Raw genomic sequence first — 20,675 nt, forward strand, 5'->3', positions numbered from 1 at the left:
AGAGTGATTTTTATCTTTTTCAAGTTAGCAATTGCTTTGTGTTGTGTAACTTCGTGGTTTTGCTTCCCCATTTCCCCAGGGAATTTCAGAGTCATAATTTCTGTTTCTCACAAGGAATGGCTACTTATCTGTGGACTTGTAACCAAGTTCTCTATTCTCTTTGCCAACGTTTGTATAAAGAAAAGGAACCTGCAACTGTAGTCTCAGTTTTAAAGGAAAGGCGTAGTCTTCTCCTTTAACTTTGAGTTTGCATGAAAGAAGTGTTTATTGAGATTGCTGAGTGTACCTTATTGACATCCATCACAATGGAAGGCTTAAATATTTGACTATCTTTTCCTTTATTCACAATAATTCAAATTCAGCTTGTCTCCTTATAGAATCTTTGATTTGAAAATTTTATTCAGAGCTGTGCCAGTGCTTTGCTGCAGGGATGCTTCTACTTGAAAGAAAATATGATATGGCAAAGAACAGGTGGCTGCACCGGTTGTAGTCTTGTCCTGGATCTCAATGTGACTTGAATATTTGTTTTTTTTTTTTTTATTATTGTACCATGTAGAAGCTAAAAAGGGAAATGAACTGCTTAGATTATAAAGCATGTATATAGAGAGAAGGATCTAGGACTGGTTTTTCAAGTTTTATTTGGCATTCTTTCACTTAAAGGTGAATAAGAGAGAGCATTCTTCCAAGTTTTATTATTTTCTCCCCAGAGTGTCAGGTTAAGTGTGAATGGTAGTAACAATTAAATTCCTCCTTGTTGTAAAAGTTATCATGGAAATGTTAGCAAGTAGGAACTGAGGGGCTGGAGCAAGTGTTCATAAAGTTTTCAGCCTCTTTGCCTTAAAATTAATGCTCTCTACTCTTTCATTTGTTTTATTGTTGCCTTTAATTGTTCATTTGTGTCTCCTTCCTCTAAATAAAGAGAAACTGGTATAGAGAAGAGAAAAACATAATACCACGCGTAACACTTACTCCAAAAGAGAAGCGTGTCTTCAGTGTTGGAGATTTGGAGAGCATTTATTTCTTTTATTTGTTTTAGTTGAATGGTGTTTAGAAAAAAATCACTACCAAAAGATAAGGCTTCTACCTCACACACACCAAAAACCCTCTTTCCTTGTTTTGGCAAATGAAATTTAATTCATACTTTAGCACTGTATAAAAAATAATTAGCTTGCTTTTGAAATAATCTTGGTTGGTATTTGATGTAACTGCTGCTGCTGCTACTGCTAAGTCGCGTCAGTCGTGTCCGACTCTGTGCGACCCCACAGACGGTAGCCCACCAGGCTCCCCCGTCCCTGGGATTCTCCAGGCAAGAACACTGGAGTGGGTTGCCATTTCCTTCTCCAATGCATGAAAATGAAAAGGGAAAGTGAAGTCGCTCAGTCATGTCCGACCCTCAGCAGCCCCATGGACTGCAGCCTACCAGGCTCCTCCATCCATGGGATTTTCCAGGCAAGAGTACTGGAGTGGGGTGCCATTGCCTTCTCTGATTTGATGTAAAGGGTACCCTTTAAACATATTCTATGGCACAAAGAGGTAGTAGGGAAGAAAAAAATTTAACTGGTAGTGTCTGATATCTGAAGAAATCAGTAAAAACCAGTTCCTCCTTGCTTCCTCCAACAAAAAAAAGTCTAGTTCCAAGTTGAGAGTTGAGAAGAAGAAATTGTTGTTAATTAGAGCTTATGCTTATCTATTCTATGCTATTTATTGTAGTTGTATTTGAAAGTCAAAGAAAAACAAAGATGAATGCAGTTACAGAACAAAGATCCTGTTAGTGTCAACCTCTGCCATCGCTTATAGGCAGACTGTGAAGTGTGGGAAGGAGAGTTGACTTCTGATTTCTCTGTAGATGTCAGTTGAGGGGAGGACGAAAGAAAGAGGGCATAGTAAGAAAAGACATTTCAGCATTATCACCCATTGGTGACTAAGTGAAAGACACCCACCCACCCCCTGGCTAGTCCCTCTTTTTCATGATAATAGTTTTGTGTGGTCATCAATAAAATTTAAGCTTAAAAATGTTTCAAAATGAAGGGTGAGGAGGAGATAAACTAGTAGTGAAAGGATGTTGGAACAGGTGTGGAAGAATGGGGTAAAACTTCTTACAAGAAAAGATTTTGCTTTTACTTTTTATGCAAATTTTAGATGTTAGACTTCACTCTTACTTGTGATTCAGTTGCCAAAGCCAAAAGTCCCCAGGGCATATTATCAGGATGTGACATTTAAAAAGAACTTCTCTTTCCAGAAAGGACTGTGTGTTGCTATGGGGTTATATTACCTAATGCATACCTTTCTACCCACTGAGCCACTTTTTAAAGACACAGAGGTTAGGCAGTTATGAAAGCCTTGGAAATGTTTGCTTGTTAGATTTTTCTATGAATCCAAAAAATCTGAAGTATAGCTTTGAGGAGCCCAGTAGTCACAGAATCTAGAGGTGAGGGATGCTGAAAAGGGCTAAAGGATATCTCAAAAGCAGTGCCTTTGCCAAAGAACAATTACCACCTTTTTTTTTTTTTTAATATTTTGGAAGATGATGGGTTTTGTGTTTGAGGTACATCATTTTCGCATAAACTGGAAATGCCTGAAAAGGCATTTTTGTTCAAATACAAATAATCTATTCTTCTATACTAAAGAAGATATGATCTCCTCTAAGAATCACTTGCACAGTGACATTTAATTATGCATGTTATTTGTCTCCCCAAAAAAGGGCTTCCCTGGTGGTGCAGAGGTTAAAGCGTCTGCCTGCAATGTGGGAGACCTGGGTTCGATCCCTGGGTCAGGAAGATCCCCTGGAGAAGGAAATGGCAAACCACTCCAGTATTCTTGCCTGGAAAATCCCATGGACAGAGGAGCTTGGTGGGCTAGAGTCCACGGGTCGCAGAGTCGGACGCGACTGAGCGACTTCACTTTCACTTTCTAAAGAATAAAAGGAGCAATTTAGCAGTAACTACCAAATTGCAGTGGCTCAGTGGTAAAGAATCCGCCTGCCAGGGCAGGAGCTGCAGAAGATACAGGTTCAGTCCCTGGGGCGGAAAGATCCACTGGCGTAGGGAACGGCCGCCCACCCCAGTATTCTTGCCTGGAGAATCCCATAGGCAGAGGCGTCTGGTGGGCTACAGTCTATGGGGTCGCAAAGAGTCAGCATGACTGAGCAACTGAAAGCAGCAGCAGCAGAGCACCACATAACTTTCCTATTGTGAAGGGAGTGAAAGGGATCTGTTCCTATTTGTTTGTATTTGCATAACAAATCCCTAGAAAAGATAGATGAGAAATTCACCACAGAGATTAGCTGGAGGGAGAAGAGAAATGGGTGGAGAGGGCTGGGAGGAAGAGTAAGACTACCTAAGTGCCCTACATCATAGAGTATGAAGGCTATGTGAGAAAATAGGTCAAGTGCCCAAAATGATACTTGGCACTCAGTAGGCACTGAAGTATTTTTTGAGTGAATGAATAATACTCTGATGCTGTTTAATACTTTTTCTCCCATTCAAGGCTCCCCAGTAGGATTATAAACTCCTTGCGGCCATCTGTGACCTCCCTGAGGTCAAGGTGGTGGTGGTGGTGTTCAGTCACTCAGTCGTGTCCAACTCTTTGCACAAAGAGGGGTCTGCAGCACTCCAGGCTTCCCTGTCCTTCACTGTCTCCCAGAGTTTGCTCAAATTCCTGTCCATTGAGTCAGCGATGCCATCCAACCATCTTACCTTCTGTTGCCCTTTTTGCCTGTCCTCAGTCTTTCCCAGCATCAGGGTTTTTTCCTAGTGAGTCGGCTCTTCACATCAGGTGGCCAAAGTATTGGAGCTTCAGCTTCAGCATCAGTCCTCGCAATGAATATTCAGGATTCATTTCCTTTAGGATTTACTGGTTGGATCTCCTTGCAGTCCAAAGGACTCTCGAGAGTCTTCTCCAGCACCACAGTTTGAAAGCATCATTCTTTGGTGCTCAGCCTTCTTTATGATCCAGCTCTCGCATCCATACATGACTACTGGAAAAAAGGCAGGTTAGGTGGCCTGGTATCCCCATCTCTTTAAGAATTTTCCACAGTTTGTTGTGATCCACACAGTCAAATACTTTAGCATTGTCAGTTAGCAGATGCTTTTCTGGAATTCTCTTGCTTTTTCTATGGTCCAGTGGATATTGGCAATTTTATCTCTGGTTCCTCTGCTTTTTCTAAACCCAGCTTGTACTTCTAGAAGTTCTCAGCTCACATACTGTTGAAGCCTGGCTTGAAGGATTTTGAGCATTACCTCGCTAGCGTATGAAATGAGGGAAACGGTGCAATAGTTTGAACATTCTTTGGCATTGCCCTTCTTCAGGATTTTAATGAAAACTGACCTTTTCCAATCCTGTGGCCACTGCTGAGTTTTTCAAATTTGCTGGCATATAGAGTGCAGCACTTTAACAGCATCATCTTTTTTGGATTTGAATAGCTCAGCTTGAATTCCATAATCTCAACTAGCTTTGTTCCTAGTAATGCTTCCTAAGGCCCACTTGACTTCACACTCCAGAATGACCACACCATCGTTGTTATCTGGGTCATTAAGCCCTTTTTTGAGTAGTTTTTCTATGTATCCTTGCCACCTCTTCTTAATCTCTTCTGCTTCTGTTAGGTCCCTGCTGTTTCTGTCCTTTATTGTACCCATCTTTGCATGAAATGTTCCCTTGGTATCTCTTATTTTCTTGAAGCAATCCTTAGTCTTTCTCATTCTGTTGTTTTCTTCTATTTCTTTGCATTGTTCACTTAAGAAGGCTTTCTTATCTCTCCTTGCTGTTCTCTGGAATTCTGCATTCAGTTGGGTATTTCTTTCCCTTTCTCCTTTGCCTTTCACTTCTCTTCTTTTCTCAGCTATTTGTAAGCCCTCCTCAGACAACATCTTTGCCTTCTTGCATTTCTTTTTCTTTGGGATAGTTTTGGTCACTGCCTCCTGTACAGTGTTACAAATTTCTGTCCATAGTTCTTCAGGCACTCTATCATATCTAATCCTTTGAATCTATTTGTCACTTCTACTGTATAATCATAAGGGATTTGATTTAGGTCACACCTGAATGGCCTAGTGGTTTCCCCTACTTTCTTCAAGTTAAGTTTGAATTAAATTGAACAAAAACCACAGTCACAGCAAGGTAGAAGGCACATGGAAGGAGTTGAGTGAATACTGCTCGAAAGACATGAACTAATTTATTGTAAATTTCTCCAAAACATGCTTTGCATTCATATCTCTCTGTGTGTTAGGACAAAATCATCTAAGAAGGACATTATGTCACTTGCCTAGTTCCAGTTTCATCAGCCTACCCATCCCACGCAATGAAGCTTCCTTGTTTGTGGTTAGGAATGCAACACAAGGGCTTTGTTTAAATTACACCCACACACAAAACTTAGTTTGCTCAATTTTAAAAGTAAATGGTCCTCTGACTCTTATTGATATGCTCATGATGTAATGTGCTTTAGGAAAATGTTTCCTTATCTTCTTTAAGATCCAAATGATCCTAAAACGTAAAGCATGCTGTGCTCTTTAGGAATGCTTATTACTTGCATCATTGAAAAGGTCAATAAATAGCTGTTTGACTTTTTTGGTTATCTCCAGGTACACTGAATTTTATTTTTAAAATGAGTTTTTAATACTTGGCTTTTTAATAGGTAACACATGTACATGACACACAATTCAAAAGTTACAAAAGGAAATACCTGAAAAATAAATGTTTCTCCCCAGAGGCAGTCATTGATTGGTTCTAGTTTCTCAAGAATTCTTCCAGAAATACTCTTTACATGAATAAAGAGAAGTATGTTTTCCCCCATGTTCAGCAGCATACTGTATGCACAGTTTTGTGTCTTAATTTTGTCCTTTTACCATATATTTTGGAACTATTTCCAAGTCAACATGTATAGAACTACTCAGTTCTTTTAATGGCTGCATGCGTCTTCCATTGTATGGAAGACTGACTTAACTGGTCAGCTGTTGATGAGCATTTAGGTTGTATTTCAATCTTTTGATGAAGATATGTTACTTAAAAATTATCTTGCTAAATCTTACCAAATTGCTCTTTATTCAGACTCCCAATGTTGCTGGGCTGTATTTTGATCATCTTTTTCATTGTTCTTTTTCCTCATGTCATCTCTAAATTGCATATTTTGGAAGACTGTTGTAAAACAAAGATTTATCTCTGAATCCTCCCAACATATGTTCTGCATCCAAATGAAAGGGCTGTGTTTTTCAGGACCCATTGATTTGTTTGTTTCAGAAGCATCCTGTTCTTAGTGTGTTACAACTGTGATGAAATCTACGCACCCTCCCCACACACACTTCCACCCCTGAAAGTGAAAGTCAGTCCTGTCCAACTCTTTGTGACCCCATGGACTATACAGTCCATGGAATTCTCCAGGCCGGAATACTGAAGTGGGTAGCCTTCCCCTTCTCCAGGGGATCTTCCCAACCCAGGAATCAAGTCCAGGTCTCCCGCACTGCAGGTGGATTCTTTACCAGCTGAGCCACAAGGGAAACTCCCACCCTTAATCCAAGCCAAACAGTCAACCTCTGCAATCTACTCTGGAGAAGCGTCTTCCCAAGTTGAGTGTCCTGTCTTGGCATTGCAAGTCTGGGGCACTTTATCTTCACTGTAAGAATTATTTCTTTACAGTTTATTATTTATTAGAGAAATACTTCATTTGGTCCCCCTACCAGAGTGTAAGCTTAAGAGCAGAGAACATATCTTAGTTATTAAATCCTTTCAGTATCATTAGTTCAGTTTCAGCACTTCAGTCCTCACCTGTCATGCACCTTGATCCCCACCCACCGCATTGAGCCTCTTGCTCGGCCCTCGAGAGGACAGTGAGTGTGAAGTTCAGTCCGTTCAGCTGTCCTCTCACCCTCTTTCATATGAGCACCACCACCTGACTTCCTCCTTTCTCATCCCAGTGGATCTGGCTTCTCTCCCACATAAAGTCACGCCTTTCGTGTCCTTCATGCCCTTCGTGTGCTCTGGAATGCTGTCCTTTCCTATTTCCTCATGAGTCTTGAGGAGCGGCAGCCTGTCTTCAGCTGCACATACATCCATTCCCTGTCTCATATAGACTTGCTCGTACTTCTCATCATTTAAAATAATACAGCAAGAACACTCCCTGGCCCCCTCTAGCCTTCTAGCTGTTCTGTTGAGTCGCATCTGACCCTTTGTAACTCATGGACTATAGCCTGACAGGCTCCTCTGTCCATGGAATTCTCCAGTCAAGAATCCTGGAGTGAGTAGCTATTCCCTTCTCTAGGGGATCTTCCCACCCAGGGATCGAACTCGTGTCTCTTGCATTGACGCTGAGCCACTAAGGAACCCCAGCCTTCTAGCTACCACCCTCTTTATCTCCTTTAGAGCCAAGTTCTTTAAAGAATTACCTCCTCTTGCTATCTCCATTTTCTCTTTCACTCACCTCTTCGGTTCATTTCAGTTCAGTCGCTCAGTCTTGTCCAACTCTTTGCGACCCCATGAGTCACAGCATGCCAGGCCTCCCTGTCCATCACCAACTCCCGGAGTTCTCCCAAACTCACTTCCATCAAGTCGGTGATGCCATCCAGCCATCTCATCCTCTGTCGTCCCCTTCTCCTGTCCTCAATCCCTCTCAGCATCAGGGTCTTTTCCAGTGAGTCAACTCTTTGCATGAGGTGGCCAAAGTACTGGAGTTTCAGCTTTAGCATCACTCCTTCCAATGAACACCCAGGACTGATCTCCTTCAGAATGGACTGGTTGGATTTCCTTATAGTCCAAGGGCCTCTCAAGAGTCTTCTCCAACACCACAGTTCAAAAGCATCAATTCTTTGGCACTCAGCTTTCTTCACAGTCCAACTCTCACATCCGTACATGACCACTGGGAAAACCATAGCCTTGACTAGACAGACCTTTGTTGGCAAAGTAATGTCTTTGCTTTTGAATATGCTATGTAGGTTGGTCATAACTTTCCTTCCAAGGAGTAAGCGTCTTTTAATTTCATGGCTGCAGTCACCATCTGCAGTGATTTTGGAGCCCCATCTATTTCCCATTAAGTGATGGGACCAGATGCCATGATCTTAGTTTTCTGACTGTTGAGCTTTAAGCCAGCTTTTTCACTGTCCTCTTTCACTTTCATCAAGAGGCATTTTAGTTCCTCTTCACTTTCTGCCATCAGGGTGGTGTCATCTGCATATCTGAGGTGATTGATATTTCTCCCGGCAATCTTGATTCCAGCTTGTGCTTCTTCCAGCCCAGCGTTTCTCATGATGTACTCTGCATAGAAGTTAAATAAGCAGGGTGACAACATGCAGCCTTGACGTACTCCTTCACTGCCCTCTTACCTGATCCTACTCAGGCCTCTTCCCTGTCATTCCGTTGCAGAGACTTATCAGCCATCAAGTCAAGTCAATTGGAATGCATGGCAGTTCCTTGTCCTTGCTCTCCCCACCCTCTCCCTGGGGGATTCTGTGAAACTCCCATGCCCTCCTGGTTTTCCTCCTGCTCCTCTGGAAGCCTCTTGATAGCCCCCTCCAGCCCCCTTCCACCCCCAAATTGGGATAGTTCTCAGAGGCCTATCTTTAAGGGACTTCCTTTCAGTCTCCTAGGTGCTCTGCCCAGGCAGCTTATCTTTTCTCAAAGGCCATGTGTTTCATGCCTCCTCAGTTTCTACCTTTAGCCCAGACGCCAGTCCTGTAGCTGCCACTGCCTCCTGTCCCTCACTGCAACCCCGCAGGCACCTCACATTGCATACCCCACTGTCCCCCTCCTTCCGCACTCTGTTCCCGCCCCTCATCTCACAGTTCTTTATGTAGATGAGGAATATTACCATCCTAGCTTAGGCCACAAACGTAAAGGCCACCCTTCCTCCTGCACTGCACTCTTCTGCGCCAGCCACATCCGAGTCCTCGCCAGGCTGGGCGTTAGATCTGTTGTCTAAGTTCACTGCTCCTGCCTTAGTGCTGGGTCTTTATTTAACCTCTTACCTTGGCCAGTCCAACAGCCTCCAATCCTCTCTCTCTCTCAAATGTATTTTCATTATTGGCAGTATCTTTCTGAAACTCAAATTTGTATACGGCCCTCCTTGGCTCAGGTTCTTCAGTGGCCTCCAGTTCCATAGGGTACTGTCTGTTGCCTTCAGTGAGGCCGGTTGAGATCTGGATCCTCTTCATCTGCTGCCTTCCCTTCACTCATCATCTAGTCTCCACTTATGTAAGCTGTTTGTACCACATTCTTCCGTATTTTCATGCATCTGCCATGCTGGCTCTTCTACGTGGATGTGCTTCCCTTCCATTTCCCATCCCCTTCCATCTGGAGAAATCTTCCATGGCTTAGTTAACTGTGAAACCCCCAGTGACTCCCTCTCCTGAGTTCACCGAACACCTTGTACAGATCTCTATCAGGGACCCCATCTCAGTGTGTTACAGTGCTCTGCTTGGCTGTCTCTTCTACTACCCTGTGAACTATCTGGGTCTAATGATACTTTGTAACCCGAGCGCCAGCATAATGGCTGCCATGTAGAAAGTGTCTGTGGATGCCCCTTGAATGAAAGGGAAGGAAATTGAAGAGGTCTGGACAGCTTACATTGAAAACAGCAGTTCCCAACCTTTTTGGCACCAGGGACCAGGTTTGTGGAAGACAGTTTTTTCCCAAATAATTGGGGGTAGGGGATGGTTTCAGGATGATTCCAGCATGTTACATTTATTGTGTACTTTATTTCTATGACTATTCCATTGTGATACATAGTGAGATAATTACACAGCTCACCGTAATGCAGAATCAGACTGTAATGCAAGCAGTGGGGAGCAGCTGTAAACACAGGTGAAGCTTTGCTTGTTCACACGCCGCTCACCACCTGCCATATGGCCTGGCTCCTAACAGGTCACGGACCAGTAACCAGTCCATGGCCCGGGGGTTTGGGACCCCTGATTTAAAAGAGAACCTACTGTTGTCTTTAAAAGCACAAAGAGAGTATTTTTTTCACTTAATCTAGATGAGAGAGTTCCACTGATCTTCATTGTTGCACAGCCGCCTTTCCTGCTTCAGAGTCTGTTGCAAGGTGTCTCCTCCTTCCTGAAGGAGGTGTACCAGCTGATATCAAGCCTAGGTAGCTCCATGCTACTTCAGGGCACCTCCACTCTTCTCACTGTTGAGATTTCAGTCTGGAAATCCCTGAAGTCAATGGTGAACATTATCTCACTTTTTTTGCCGAAAATAAAGTTCAACCACTCTGTGACTCTGAACCTGTACAATAGTGTAATCCTCCCTACCAAATTCAACCTCCAGCCTTGCAGTCTGAAGAACACCCACTTTTCCCCTTCAGCTTTGTCAGTTCTGTGTGTACTTAGGGCATATCTTGGCTATTGTGAGTAATGCTGCAGTGAACACGGGAGTACAGATACCCCTTTAAGATCCTGATTTCAGTTTGTTTGGATAAATACCCAGTCGTGGGATTTGCTGGATCCTATCGTAGCTCTATTTTACATTTTTTTAAGGAAACGCCATACTGTTTTCCATAGTGGCTGCACCAGCTTGCACTCTCAACAGTGCACAAGGGTTTATGCAGGAATTCTTTAAGTTTGCAATATTTGTACGTAACTGAAATCATGTCAAAATGAAAAGGAAAATAAAAATAATAATAAAGCAGAAAAAAAAAAACTGGTTGGTAAGAGAAATGAACAGTAAGATGTTTTCCAGTATTTACTTGACTGTGTTCCATCTCTGAGATACAGCATTCTCTGCTTCCAAGTCCATAAATCTCACTGCTGAAGAGGTCAGTGGAGACTGCTCCTAATGCAGGGTCCCTGTGCTATGCCTCCCCAGACGCACTGAACCTGCAGGCCGGCCTCACTCTTGGCACTCGACCAAACTTGGAGAGAACCAACCCGATGCCAGCATGATGCAGATATCTCAGGGCACGATTGGCACGCCTTGGCCCCAGAGCTACCATTCCAGGTAAGTGACCACAGCTGCGACCTGGAGGTGGGGGTGGGGGTGAGGTTTGCTTTCAAATGCCCTGTTCCCAGAAAGGATTGTTTTCTTTTACTCACCCCAAGTATAAAGTCTCTCTACCCACTATCCGCATCCTCTTAAAAGCCCTGACGCGTATATGAGTCATCACCTTCTGGGCTAGACTAGCGTGGAGAGAGGCCAGGGTTATTTTGAACAATGACTAGCCATTTGAGATATTTATGGGGTTTATTGATCCTCAATCAGACATTTCTCAATTACACACTATAGCAGAAAAACTGACGGCTCCCTCCCTTGATGCTTCACATCCTTTCTTTTAGACAAATATGTATTTTTTTTTTATCTGAATGGTTTTATTCGGTATTTGAACTTCCCACTTGGTTTTTCTCTCTCTATTAAAGCCAGTTATCCAACTTAGCTCCAATCAAAGCAGTTAACATCTCATACAGTCCTTTGTATGCACCCTTGAAACAGATATAGTCGTCTTGACTCCATTTCATAGGACAGGATGTTGAAGCTGGAGAGATGGGTTTGTCCAGGCTCAAACATCTGCTCAGTACCTGAGTCATGAATCAAATCCAAGCCAGGTTTCAAAGCCATTGCCCATAACCTCATATACTTCCTCTAAACTAGCTATATGAGTCATCTTTCTTCTGCTTGTCTTATTGCTCCAGCAGTCAAGGTCCAGTCAGAAAAAAGCAGAGCCATCACGAGTGATGCAGGGGAAGGGATTTATTATAGTAATCAGACCTGACACAATTGAAGGGGACTGAGAAGGGAGCCAAGCTTGACCTCCCCCTGCCAGACCTATTAAAGAATGAAGTCAGGACAGCCCTGCATTTACTACAGACTTGGAGCCATGCAAATTGGAGTCCATCTTCTGATGCCAGGGAGCCAGGCCCTGTTGCTTACTACTTTTTGGAAGTACTTGGATATAGGTTATAGTAGGGAGGCAGGGGGGCTTCCCACGTGGTGCCAGTGGTAAAGAATCCGCCTGCCAATGCAGGAGACAGGACACGCAGATTCAGTTCCTGGGTTGGGAAGGTCCCCTGCAGAAGGAAATGGCAACCCACTCCAGTATTCTTGCCTGGATAATTCCATGGGCAGGGAATTTGGTAGGCTACAGTCCACGGGGTCATAAAGAATCGGACACAGAGTGGCCAGGCACAAAGTGCTGGTCAGTATCAGGGAGGGGAGGATGTTGCTGGAAGGATTACTTAACAAACAGATGGTGGCTATGCATTTGGCGAGGCCAAGACTCAGAACCCCCACGACCCACGTCTGCTCAGATCAAGGGCCAAATAAATCCTAGAGCTCTGACTGGTGGGCATGGCCTGTTAGGATACTTTTTGGTCACTCTCCTTGTTACAGACACTCCTTTCCCTTGCCCACAGCCCTCCCCATAACCCTGAAAAATTTCACCATCTGAGCCCTGTGTGTGCTCCAGGAACACAGCCCCAGCAGGGCCCACATGCCGTGCAGGCACAGTGCTTTTGCTCTGTGGGCATGGCCGTGTTACAGGCTTTTAGAAGGTTGGATGCAGAGGCCCAACTGTGGAAGGGACACCAGATGGTGAGGTACTTGGGCTTATAAATCAGACCTCAGTTTCAATCTCAATTTCATTACCTACTGCATAAGCTTGAGCAAAGCACTTAACCTCTTTGATCTTGGTTTCTTTGTCTGTAAAATGAAATTAATAATATATATCTCATTGGATCATAGTGAGGATTAAACAGAGTAACATATGTAAGACAGTGTAGTTCCTGGAACATAGTGAGCATTCAGTAATTATGAAAAGCAATTATAATAATTAAGACTGAAAACTTGTCAGACACACAGTGAAACAATAACGAATGAGGTTAATGGCATTGAACCAGTACACATTTATAAAATGCAGGAGTGTATTAACAGGGTGTACCCCTCCTAACCACTAACCTTTGTTGATGTTCAGTTGCTAAGTTGTGTCCCACTGTTTTGCGACTGCATGTCAGACCCCCTGCCAAGCTCCTCTGTCCATGGAATTCTCCAGGCAAGAATTCTGGAGTGGGTGGCCATTCCCTTCTCCAAGGGATCTTCCCAAACCAGGGATCAAACCCAGGTCTCCTGCATTGCAGGCAGATTATTTACCACTGAGCCAGCAGGGAAGCCCATTAACCTTAGGAGGCCCTTAAATCTGAAGTCATACTGTGACCTAAATATACACTGGGCTGAAGGCAGAAATAAGACAGCTGCAATTGGTGCCTAGAATCACTGCCCACAGTAACTACGGTGAGCTCCCAGAGGCCCCAGGAGAGTGGCAGTGTTGACATCAGAAGTGCAATATTCTTCAGGCTCTGCTTTTCCACTTGCTGTTTCTTCCTCACCCCAACCTCCAGAGGGGTTTAGGCATGTGGAACCTGCACTGTACCTACCACTCTGCCCTCTAATGCAAGCTTCAGAGCAGCCTTCCCTGACACAATGACTGTCAACACAAAAGCTCTGGGTGGGGTACAGGAGGAGAAAGGAAAGCTTGGGTTACCCCAAAATGACACATACATGCAGATTTTCTTCTACCCCAGCTCAAAGCATCCTGTGGTCTGTTCATTCCATGCCTCAGGTTCTCAGCTCTGAGTTCTGCTCATAGGGGCTGCCCTTTGGCAGCTGTAGCTGGAGAAGCTCTCCTGGTACATTTCTGAGGGGCACAGTGGCATCTAGTGGTCTGGTGGGCAGCATCTCTGTGACAGCCTTCACACAGCCTCATTCCTAAATATGTGGATCTGTTTCTCATTAAGAAGCAGGAAAAGGAGAGGGAGCTCAAGGGATGGGGAGGGGCAGGAGAGAGGGAGAGAGACATTCAAAGAGACAGAAGATACGTAATTTTCACTGCCTGCAAACTGGCTCAGATCTGGAATTTCACTGAAACTGTTTTCCAGCTGCTTTCTCTCAGATCCTTGTCACTGTCTTTCTGCTGTCCTACAGAAATCTCACAGTGGTCCTAAAGTATCAGGACTTCTAAAGTACACTTTAGAAAAAAACCTCCAAAAAATCCTATAGTCTAGTCCCCTCCCGAGAGGCTGAAATAATACCATCAGAATACTAAAGAACCAGCCCATGCTCATTGATTCTTCCTCTAACAAATATGTATGGAATACCTACTATGTCTGAGATAATTTTTAGTTATTGAGAGTGCAAGATTGAGCAAGACATCAAAAGGTAGTATTTATTGTTTCTCCAGGTATGTTCCATGGAATAATAATCCATTAGATGCTCTTTGGGGAAAACTAAATCATTGCTTGGGACTTCCCTGGTGATCCAGTGGTTAAGACTTTGCCTGCCAGTGCAGGAGTGAGGGTTTAACCCCTGGTGGTCAGAGAACATGTGGGATATTACCCACATGCCTTGTGGCCAAAAAATCAAAATACAAAACAGAAACAATATTGTAACAAATTTAATAAAGACTTTAAAAATGGTCTACATTTAAAAAAACTTAAAGCACTGCTTTAAGTATATTTGCCTTGCAGAATACCACATGAACAAATTTATTAAGGACTCGGACGTCTTAAGTTACAGTTATTTACCTTATCTAGCCCAGTATTTTCCAGACATACTTTATCATCTGAGGAATTAATTAATGTTCTGGGAGTACACTTTAGGAAATGTTTTCATATAATTGTTTTCTGCTCTTTGTTGTGTTTTAAGTATTTAGAAAATACTTTTAAACAGAGGTGATGTAATGTCAAGTAGTAGTAAGTGCTGTGAAGATAATAAAGCAGAGTAGTGAGAAATAAGGAAAGAGGAGGTACTTTTAAGATAGTGAGTGGCAGGAAGTCTTCTCCGATACAGTCATGAATAAAGGAAGGGAGTGAGCCAGGTGAAGAGCATTCCTTATGGTGGGAACAGTGAGTACAAAGGCCCTGAGTCCCTCACGTGGGAACGTATATCATGGGTTTGAGAGGCCATCAGTGACCATTATGCCAGAGTGCAGTGAGCAAGGGGGAGAGCAGTGGGAAACGAGGGTAGAGAAGTCATCAGACCACAGTGAGAACTCCGACATGCTTGACACACTCATCTTGAGAGTAAGGATGTCTCTGTGTGGGCTGGAGCTGCTGCGGGATTGAAGACCTGCATGTCAGGTTCTTGTCAGCCATCTGTAAGAGTGCCATCTTGGAAGCAGGAATGGCAGGGGTAATCAGAATTACTGCTTCCAGAATGTGGTAGAAGAACTTGTTCCTAGAGGGTGATGTCAGGGCACTCCATGGCATGGCATAGGTCACTGGGTCTTAGTCCCCAGGCAGCTGGGAAATGAGGATTTGGGGAGATAGAGCCCTCCCTGAGTAGCAGTGAAGAGTAAGAATGGTCCTCACGGGATGCATTCCATCTGAGGATTGGTGGGTTAAGTGTCCTTTGGCTGCAAGACGGAACCCACTCTACCCTTGCTCTGCTTGGCTCGAGATATGTTTACCAGTGAGTTCATAGTTCTAGATCCATCTGTATCTTGTGATGGCATTTCCTCCCATTCAGTAGTTTCAGTTAACCCATCAGTTTATTCACTTTGATTTTTTTTTCACATGTTCCTAAATTAGATCTGGATTATCCTTTTAGTGAAAGACTGCTAAAATTCTTAGCAGTGGGGAGGAGGATTAAGTAGTGTCTACCACCTGCATGGAATTGGTGAGCAAAAACAGCCCTTGTGGGATCTACTGCTTCCGTGTCCCCTTGGAGTATTAACTCTGAGTCTTCTGTTAGAGGAGATAAACATAGGGGATTATCCTCAGTCACGTCATGTGCATTTTCAGCACATCCTCTTCATTTGGGGGTCGGGGGGGTAAATGCTGGTAGTGACATATGCCTTGACATGGAATGCCAGGACTGGCTTCCCTAATCTGGTTGGGATTAACCCTTCCTTCCTTTTGAATTTATACCTGTCCCTGCCAAAGCAAGATGTTCCATTCAGTAAGTTTACTTGCCCTGAAAAAGAAATATTATTCTGGGGCGGGGGGTCGGGGGGAATTGCTGAAAATATAATCTTCTTTTCCTTGAATTCTACTCCAGTTTTGACTCAGAATCTGATCCTTCTAGTCTCTTCCCGTATACTCTGGAGACAGTCCAGCAAAGCATTATCACCTACTCAGCCATGAAGACACCATATTTACTTACATGAGATCTAGAAATATAATAATAGCTCCATGGATTTTAATAGTGTTTAAATGCCTATTCATTTAAAAATGAAAAGCCTCAGGCAAGAACTCTTCATTTTCTTTATTCTTTTTGTGACCCTGTGGACTGTAGCCCACCACACTTCTCTGTCCATGGGATTCTCCAGGCAAGAATCCTGGAGTGGGTTGCCATTTCCTCCTCCAGGGAATCTTCCTGACCCAAGGATCGAACCTGTGTCTCCTGCATTGCAGGCAGATTCTTTACCGCTGAGCCATCAGGGAAACCCTCTTTAGAGAACAGTGAATCACAGATGTTTGAACTATTGAGACTGCTGTTTGATTTTTGAGCTACTTATTCCTTCCTATATCTCTAGTCTCTCTTGCCCACCATGCTGGATGAAGTATATTTGGGGTTTATAATTAAAGTTAGCTATAAGTAATTCTGTTTTATGGCAACTTTTTGGAGGAGCTAGTAAAGGAGAAAGTCTTACAGTCCAGCGTATGAGGCTTTGCCCAGACTCTGAGAAGTTGTCCATGTTGATGGTCTCCCAGTACCTCAGAGCCTCCCGTGATTAACACTTCTTATCCATCCTGCCTCTCCTCTCTCATCCACTTTTTCTAGCTCTCAATTTTTCTCAGTATTCTCTCATTCAGTTTTGTGTTTGGCTTTCTTACCACAAACAAATTGTCTCTTGTACAGTGGAAGTTCCAGGAAGATTGCCAGGGAGTAGCCCTTCAACTCCCTAAAAAGGAAAGATATTAACTAAAACCGGAGACATGTGCAGTCTCCCTCACCCATCCGCGTGCCTGGTCTCTTACTAAGCTTTCCCCTTCTTCCCACAGACGCCCCAAGAGACACAAATGTCAGTCTCTGTCCCTCTAACTCATCTCACCCTCCGCTTTCCTCGCCTACCTCTCTCATTTTTTAGGCACATGCAGAATGTCACTTCTGGTACAAAGCATAGCACATCATCGTGTTGCCTGAGCCCAAAGGCCCACGTGGCATCCTCCTGCTCCCCACTTCTCCCCTGGCGATCCTGGGTGATTAATTAGAGACACACAGGTTACGGTGTTGGGCAGTTACTCTTAGTGACGACACGTAGGGAGGCTGAGCAAGGCCCAAATATGGTCCTTTCACCCACCCCTCCAGAAACGAAACATCTTGCACAACAGTCCATTTATAAGCTAGTCCTGTGCCTGGAAGCCTATTGAACAGTCAGGGCTCACCGCTGACAGCCCTGCCTCCCTTTCTTCCAGCTCCTCCACCAGTGACCTCTCCGGCTATGACCATGCATATCTGAGGCAGAGCCCTGACCGGTGCAGCTCCCAGGGGAGCATGGAGAGTCTGGAGCCCGGCGGGGGATACCCACCCTGCCACTTTCTCTCCCCGGCCAAGTCCACCAGCAGCATTGACCAGCTCAGCCACCTCCACAGCAAGAGAGATTCGGCTTACAGCTCCTTCTCCACCAGTTCCAGCATCCTCGAGTATCCACCCCCTGGCGTCTCTGGCCGGGAGCGTTCGGGCTCCATGGACACCACTTCTGCTCGAGGTGGCCTCCTAGAAGGGATGAAGCAGGCAGATATTCGCTATGTTAAGACGGTCTATGACCCCCGGAGGGGGGTCTCAGCAGAGTATGAGGTGAACTCTTCAGGCCTGCTTCTCCAAGGTAGGGAGACCCGAGCCTCAACTGACGGTCAGGGCTACGAAAAATTCCATAATGTTCCTCGGGGCAAAGGTGCGCCACCTTCCTGGAGCCAGCAGTGCCCCGGTTCCTTAGAGACCACTGTGGACAACTTGCCTCCTAAAGTGGGTGCGCCCCTGCCCCCAGCTCGGAGTGACAGTTATGCAGCCTTCCGGCAGCGAGAGCGGCCCAGCTCCTGGTCTAGCCTAGATCAGAAACGGTTCTGCCGGCCTCCGGCAAACTCTGCAGGCACCCTGAAATCTCCCTTCATAGAGGAACAGCTGCATACTGTGCTAGAGAAGAGCCCAGAAAACAGCCCTCCAGTGAAGCCCAAGCACAATTACACCCAGAAGGCCCAGCCCGGCCAACCTCTGCTGCCGACTGGCATCTACCCGGTACCTTCCCTGGAGCCACACTTCGCCCAGGTGCCCCGGCCTTCTGTGAGTGGAAATGGTACCCTCTACCCTGCCCTGGCCAAGGAGGGTGGGTACACACCTCCTCAGGGAGCGTGCGACAGAATGGCTGCCCTTGATGAGAATGGAAACCAAAACGAATCTAGCAGGCCTGGCTTCGCCTTCTGCCAGGCCCTAAAACGGGACTCAGTGTCGCTAGTAGAGAGGAAACCTGAAACTTCAGCCAAATGTGTCCCCTATAAAGTCCGTTTTCCCTCAGTGCCTGAGAACGAGGAGGAGACCTCCCTGAAGAGACTCCTCACACCTCTAGAAGGCCACAGCCCACATCCCAGTGAGAGAAAGGGCACCCAGGGCAACAGATATTCTAATTACCGCAGCCTCCAATCCCCGCAGGCTCAGGCGTGGCAAGTGGGTGAAGACAAGAGATCCTTCCTGCCCTCAGAGCCTTGGGAAGGGGATTGCCATGAAGACCACAATGCCAACCTCCAGGGGAAGCTCCACAGAGGCAGCCTGGGCCAGAGTGTGCCAGGCAGCTTTGGCAAGACTGCAGCTGCCTTCTCCTCCCTCCAGAACATTCCTGAGAGTCTAAGAAGGCAAAGCAGCTTGGATCTCGGAGGAGCAGCCCAGGAAGTCTACCTGGAATGCTCATCCACCTGCGCAGTCAATACCAAGGGAGAAGAGTCTGGAAGGACTACTGTTGCTGATCACAAGAGCCAGCTGGACAGGTCGGTGTCCTATCCAAAGCCTGAGGGGAGAACCTTGGCCTCTTTCCAGAGTTCAGACCCAAGGTATGAAGAGCCGCCCTCCCCATCCTCACAGGAGACCTCCAGTCTGGGCCGGAGGAGGCTGAGTTCCAGCAGCACCTCGGCTCTGCAGGGCTTTCAGTGCGGGAAGCCCCACTGCTCCGTGCTGGAGAAGGTTTCCAAGATCGAGCAGCGAGAGCAGGCTGGTCAGAGACCCCCAAGTGCTGGCGGCTCTACTTACGGCTATAACTACAGGGCCCACAGAACACTCCCAGTCTCCAATACTTTGAGGAATGACTCGGAGGAGACTAAAGGCCGTATACATTTTTCCGAACCCACTGAAGCCCTAGGCAATGGAGAACAGCACTTCAAAAACGGGGAGCCAAAATCAGAAGAGGTTTCCTGGCAGCCGTGTGGTCAACAGCCGAGGCGGGCTGTGGAGGGTGGCCGGGGTGCCCCACTCCGGGGTGGAGAGCCCCCGAGGCGGGATGCCCGTCTGCTCCGCAGCCAGAGCACCTTCCAGCTCTTCAGCGAGGCCGAGAAGGAGGCCACGTGGTCGGACGACAGGCCCCGCACGCCCGAGTCGCCCGTGCAGGACATCCCCTTCAGCCGCGCCTACCGGAACAGCATCAAGGACGCGCAGTCCCGCGTCCTGGGGGCCACGTCCTTCCGACGCCGGGACCTGGAGCCCGGGACGCCCGTGGCCTCCAGGCCCTGGCGCCTGCGACCCGCCTCGGCCCACGTGGGGCTGCGCAGCCCGGAGGCGCCGATTTCTGCCTCCCCGCACACCCCGCGCGAGCGGCACAGCGTGACCCCGGCCGAGGGGGACCCTGCCCGGCTTGCGCCCCCCGTTGCCCGGAGGGGCCCACGCCGGCATCTGACCCCCGAGCAGAAGAAGCGCTCGTACTCGGAGCCCGAGAAGATGCACGAGGTGGGGGTCTCAGAGGAAGCCGAGCCCGCACCCCCTGGGCCGCTGAGGAAGGGGCCGCATTTCGTGGAGGGCTCAGTGACCGACCGGTGCCGCATCTTCGAGCGAGATGGCAGGGCCTGCTCTACCCTCACCCTGTCGGGGCCCGAGCTAAAGCAGTTCCAGCAGAGCGCACTGGCCGACTACATCCAGCGCAAGACCGGCAAGCGGCCCGCGGGCGCCGCCTGTGGCCTGCAGGAGCCGGGACGGCTGCTGGAGCGCACCCAGAGCACCTACCTCCAGCCTGAGGGCCCAGGCCTCGCCTCGGCTTCCAGTCTCTGCTCGCTTCGGGAGCCCAGCCTGCCGCCCCACAGGGAGACTGCCTTTCTGCCAGCCACTGCGGTGGGGAGTGTTGGGGAGACCCAGCGAGCCCCGCGAGATCGCAGCAGCTCCTTTGCCAGCGGCCGCCACCTTGGGGAAAGGCACCGCGGGGACCCAGCGCCGAGAGAACTGCTCAGTGGAGCTAACAGTGGATCAAAGGGCCCCCAGAGACTGAACGGGACCCCAGGGGAGCCCTCCCCGTGGGGGGCCACGGCTGGGAGGACCACGAAGTCCATGTCAGCCGAGGACCTGCTGGAGCGCTCGGATGTCCAGGCTGCCCCTGTCCACATGAGGTCACGGTCATCTCCCACCGCAGACAAGCGCCAGGTACGTGCAGCCAGTGGATCCTAGCACTACCGCTTCAGTCCGCGAAGCCTTGGTGCCACTCCTCTAACCCCTCCTTCCCCCTCTGTTTTTCTTTAGCGTGCAAGAGAGCAGCCTTTGTTTTCATAACGGGATGTCTTTCTCAGTGCCCCTATCTGATG

The 20,675-nt window shown here is 46.8% G+C and overlaps 1 protein-coding gene across 1 annotated transcript in view; it reads left to right on the forward strand.

Annotated features, from left to right (window-relative positions):
• The window catches only part of SHROOM3 (shroom family member 3), a 76,762-nt gene that overhangs the window by 25,071 nt on the left and 31,016 nt on the right, over positions 1-20,675 (forward strand). Inside the window, exons 5-6 of the mRNA XM_040237328.1 lie at positions 10,783-10,914; positions 17,322-20,517. Coding sequence (XP_040093262.1) covers positions 10,783-10,914; positions 17,322-20,517 — 3,328 coding nt within the window. The remainder of the gene's footprint in view (positions 1-10,782; positions 10,915-17,321; positions 20,518-20,675) is intronic.

The sequence above is a fragment of the Oryx dammah genome, unplaced genomic scaffold (assembly GCF_014754425.2).
Source record: "Oryx dammah isolate SB20612 unplaced genomic scaffold, SCBI_Odam_1.1 HiC_scaffold_3, whole genome shotgun sequence".
NCBI classification, from domain to species: domain Eukaryota; kingdom Metazoa; phylum Chordata; class Mammalia; order Artiodactyla; family Bovidae; genus Oryx; species Oryx dammah.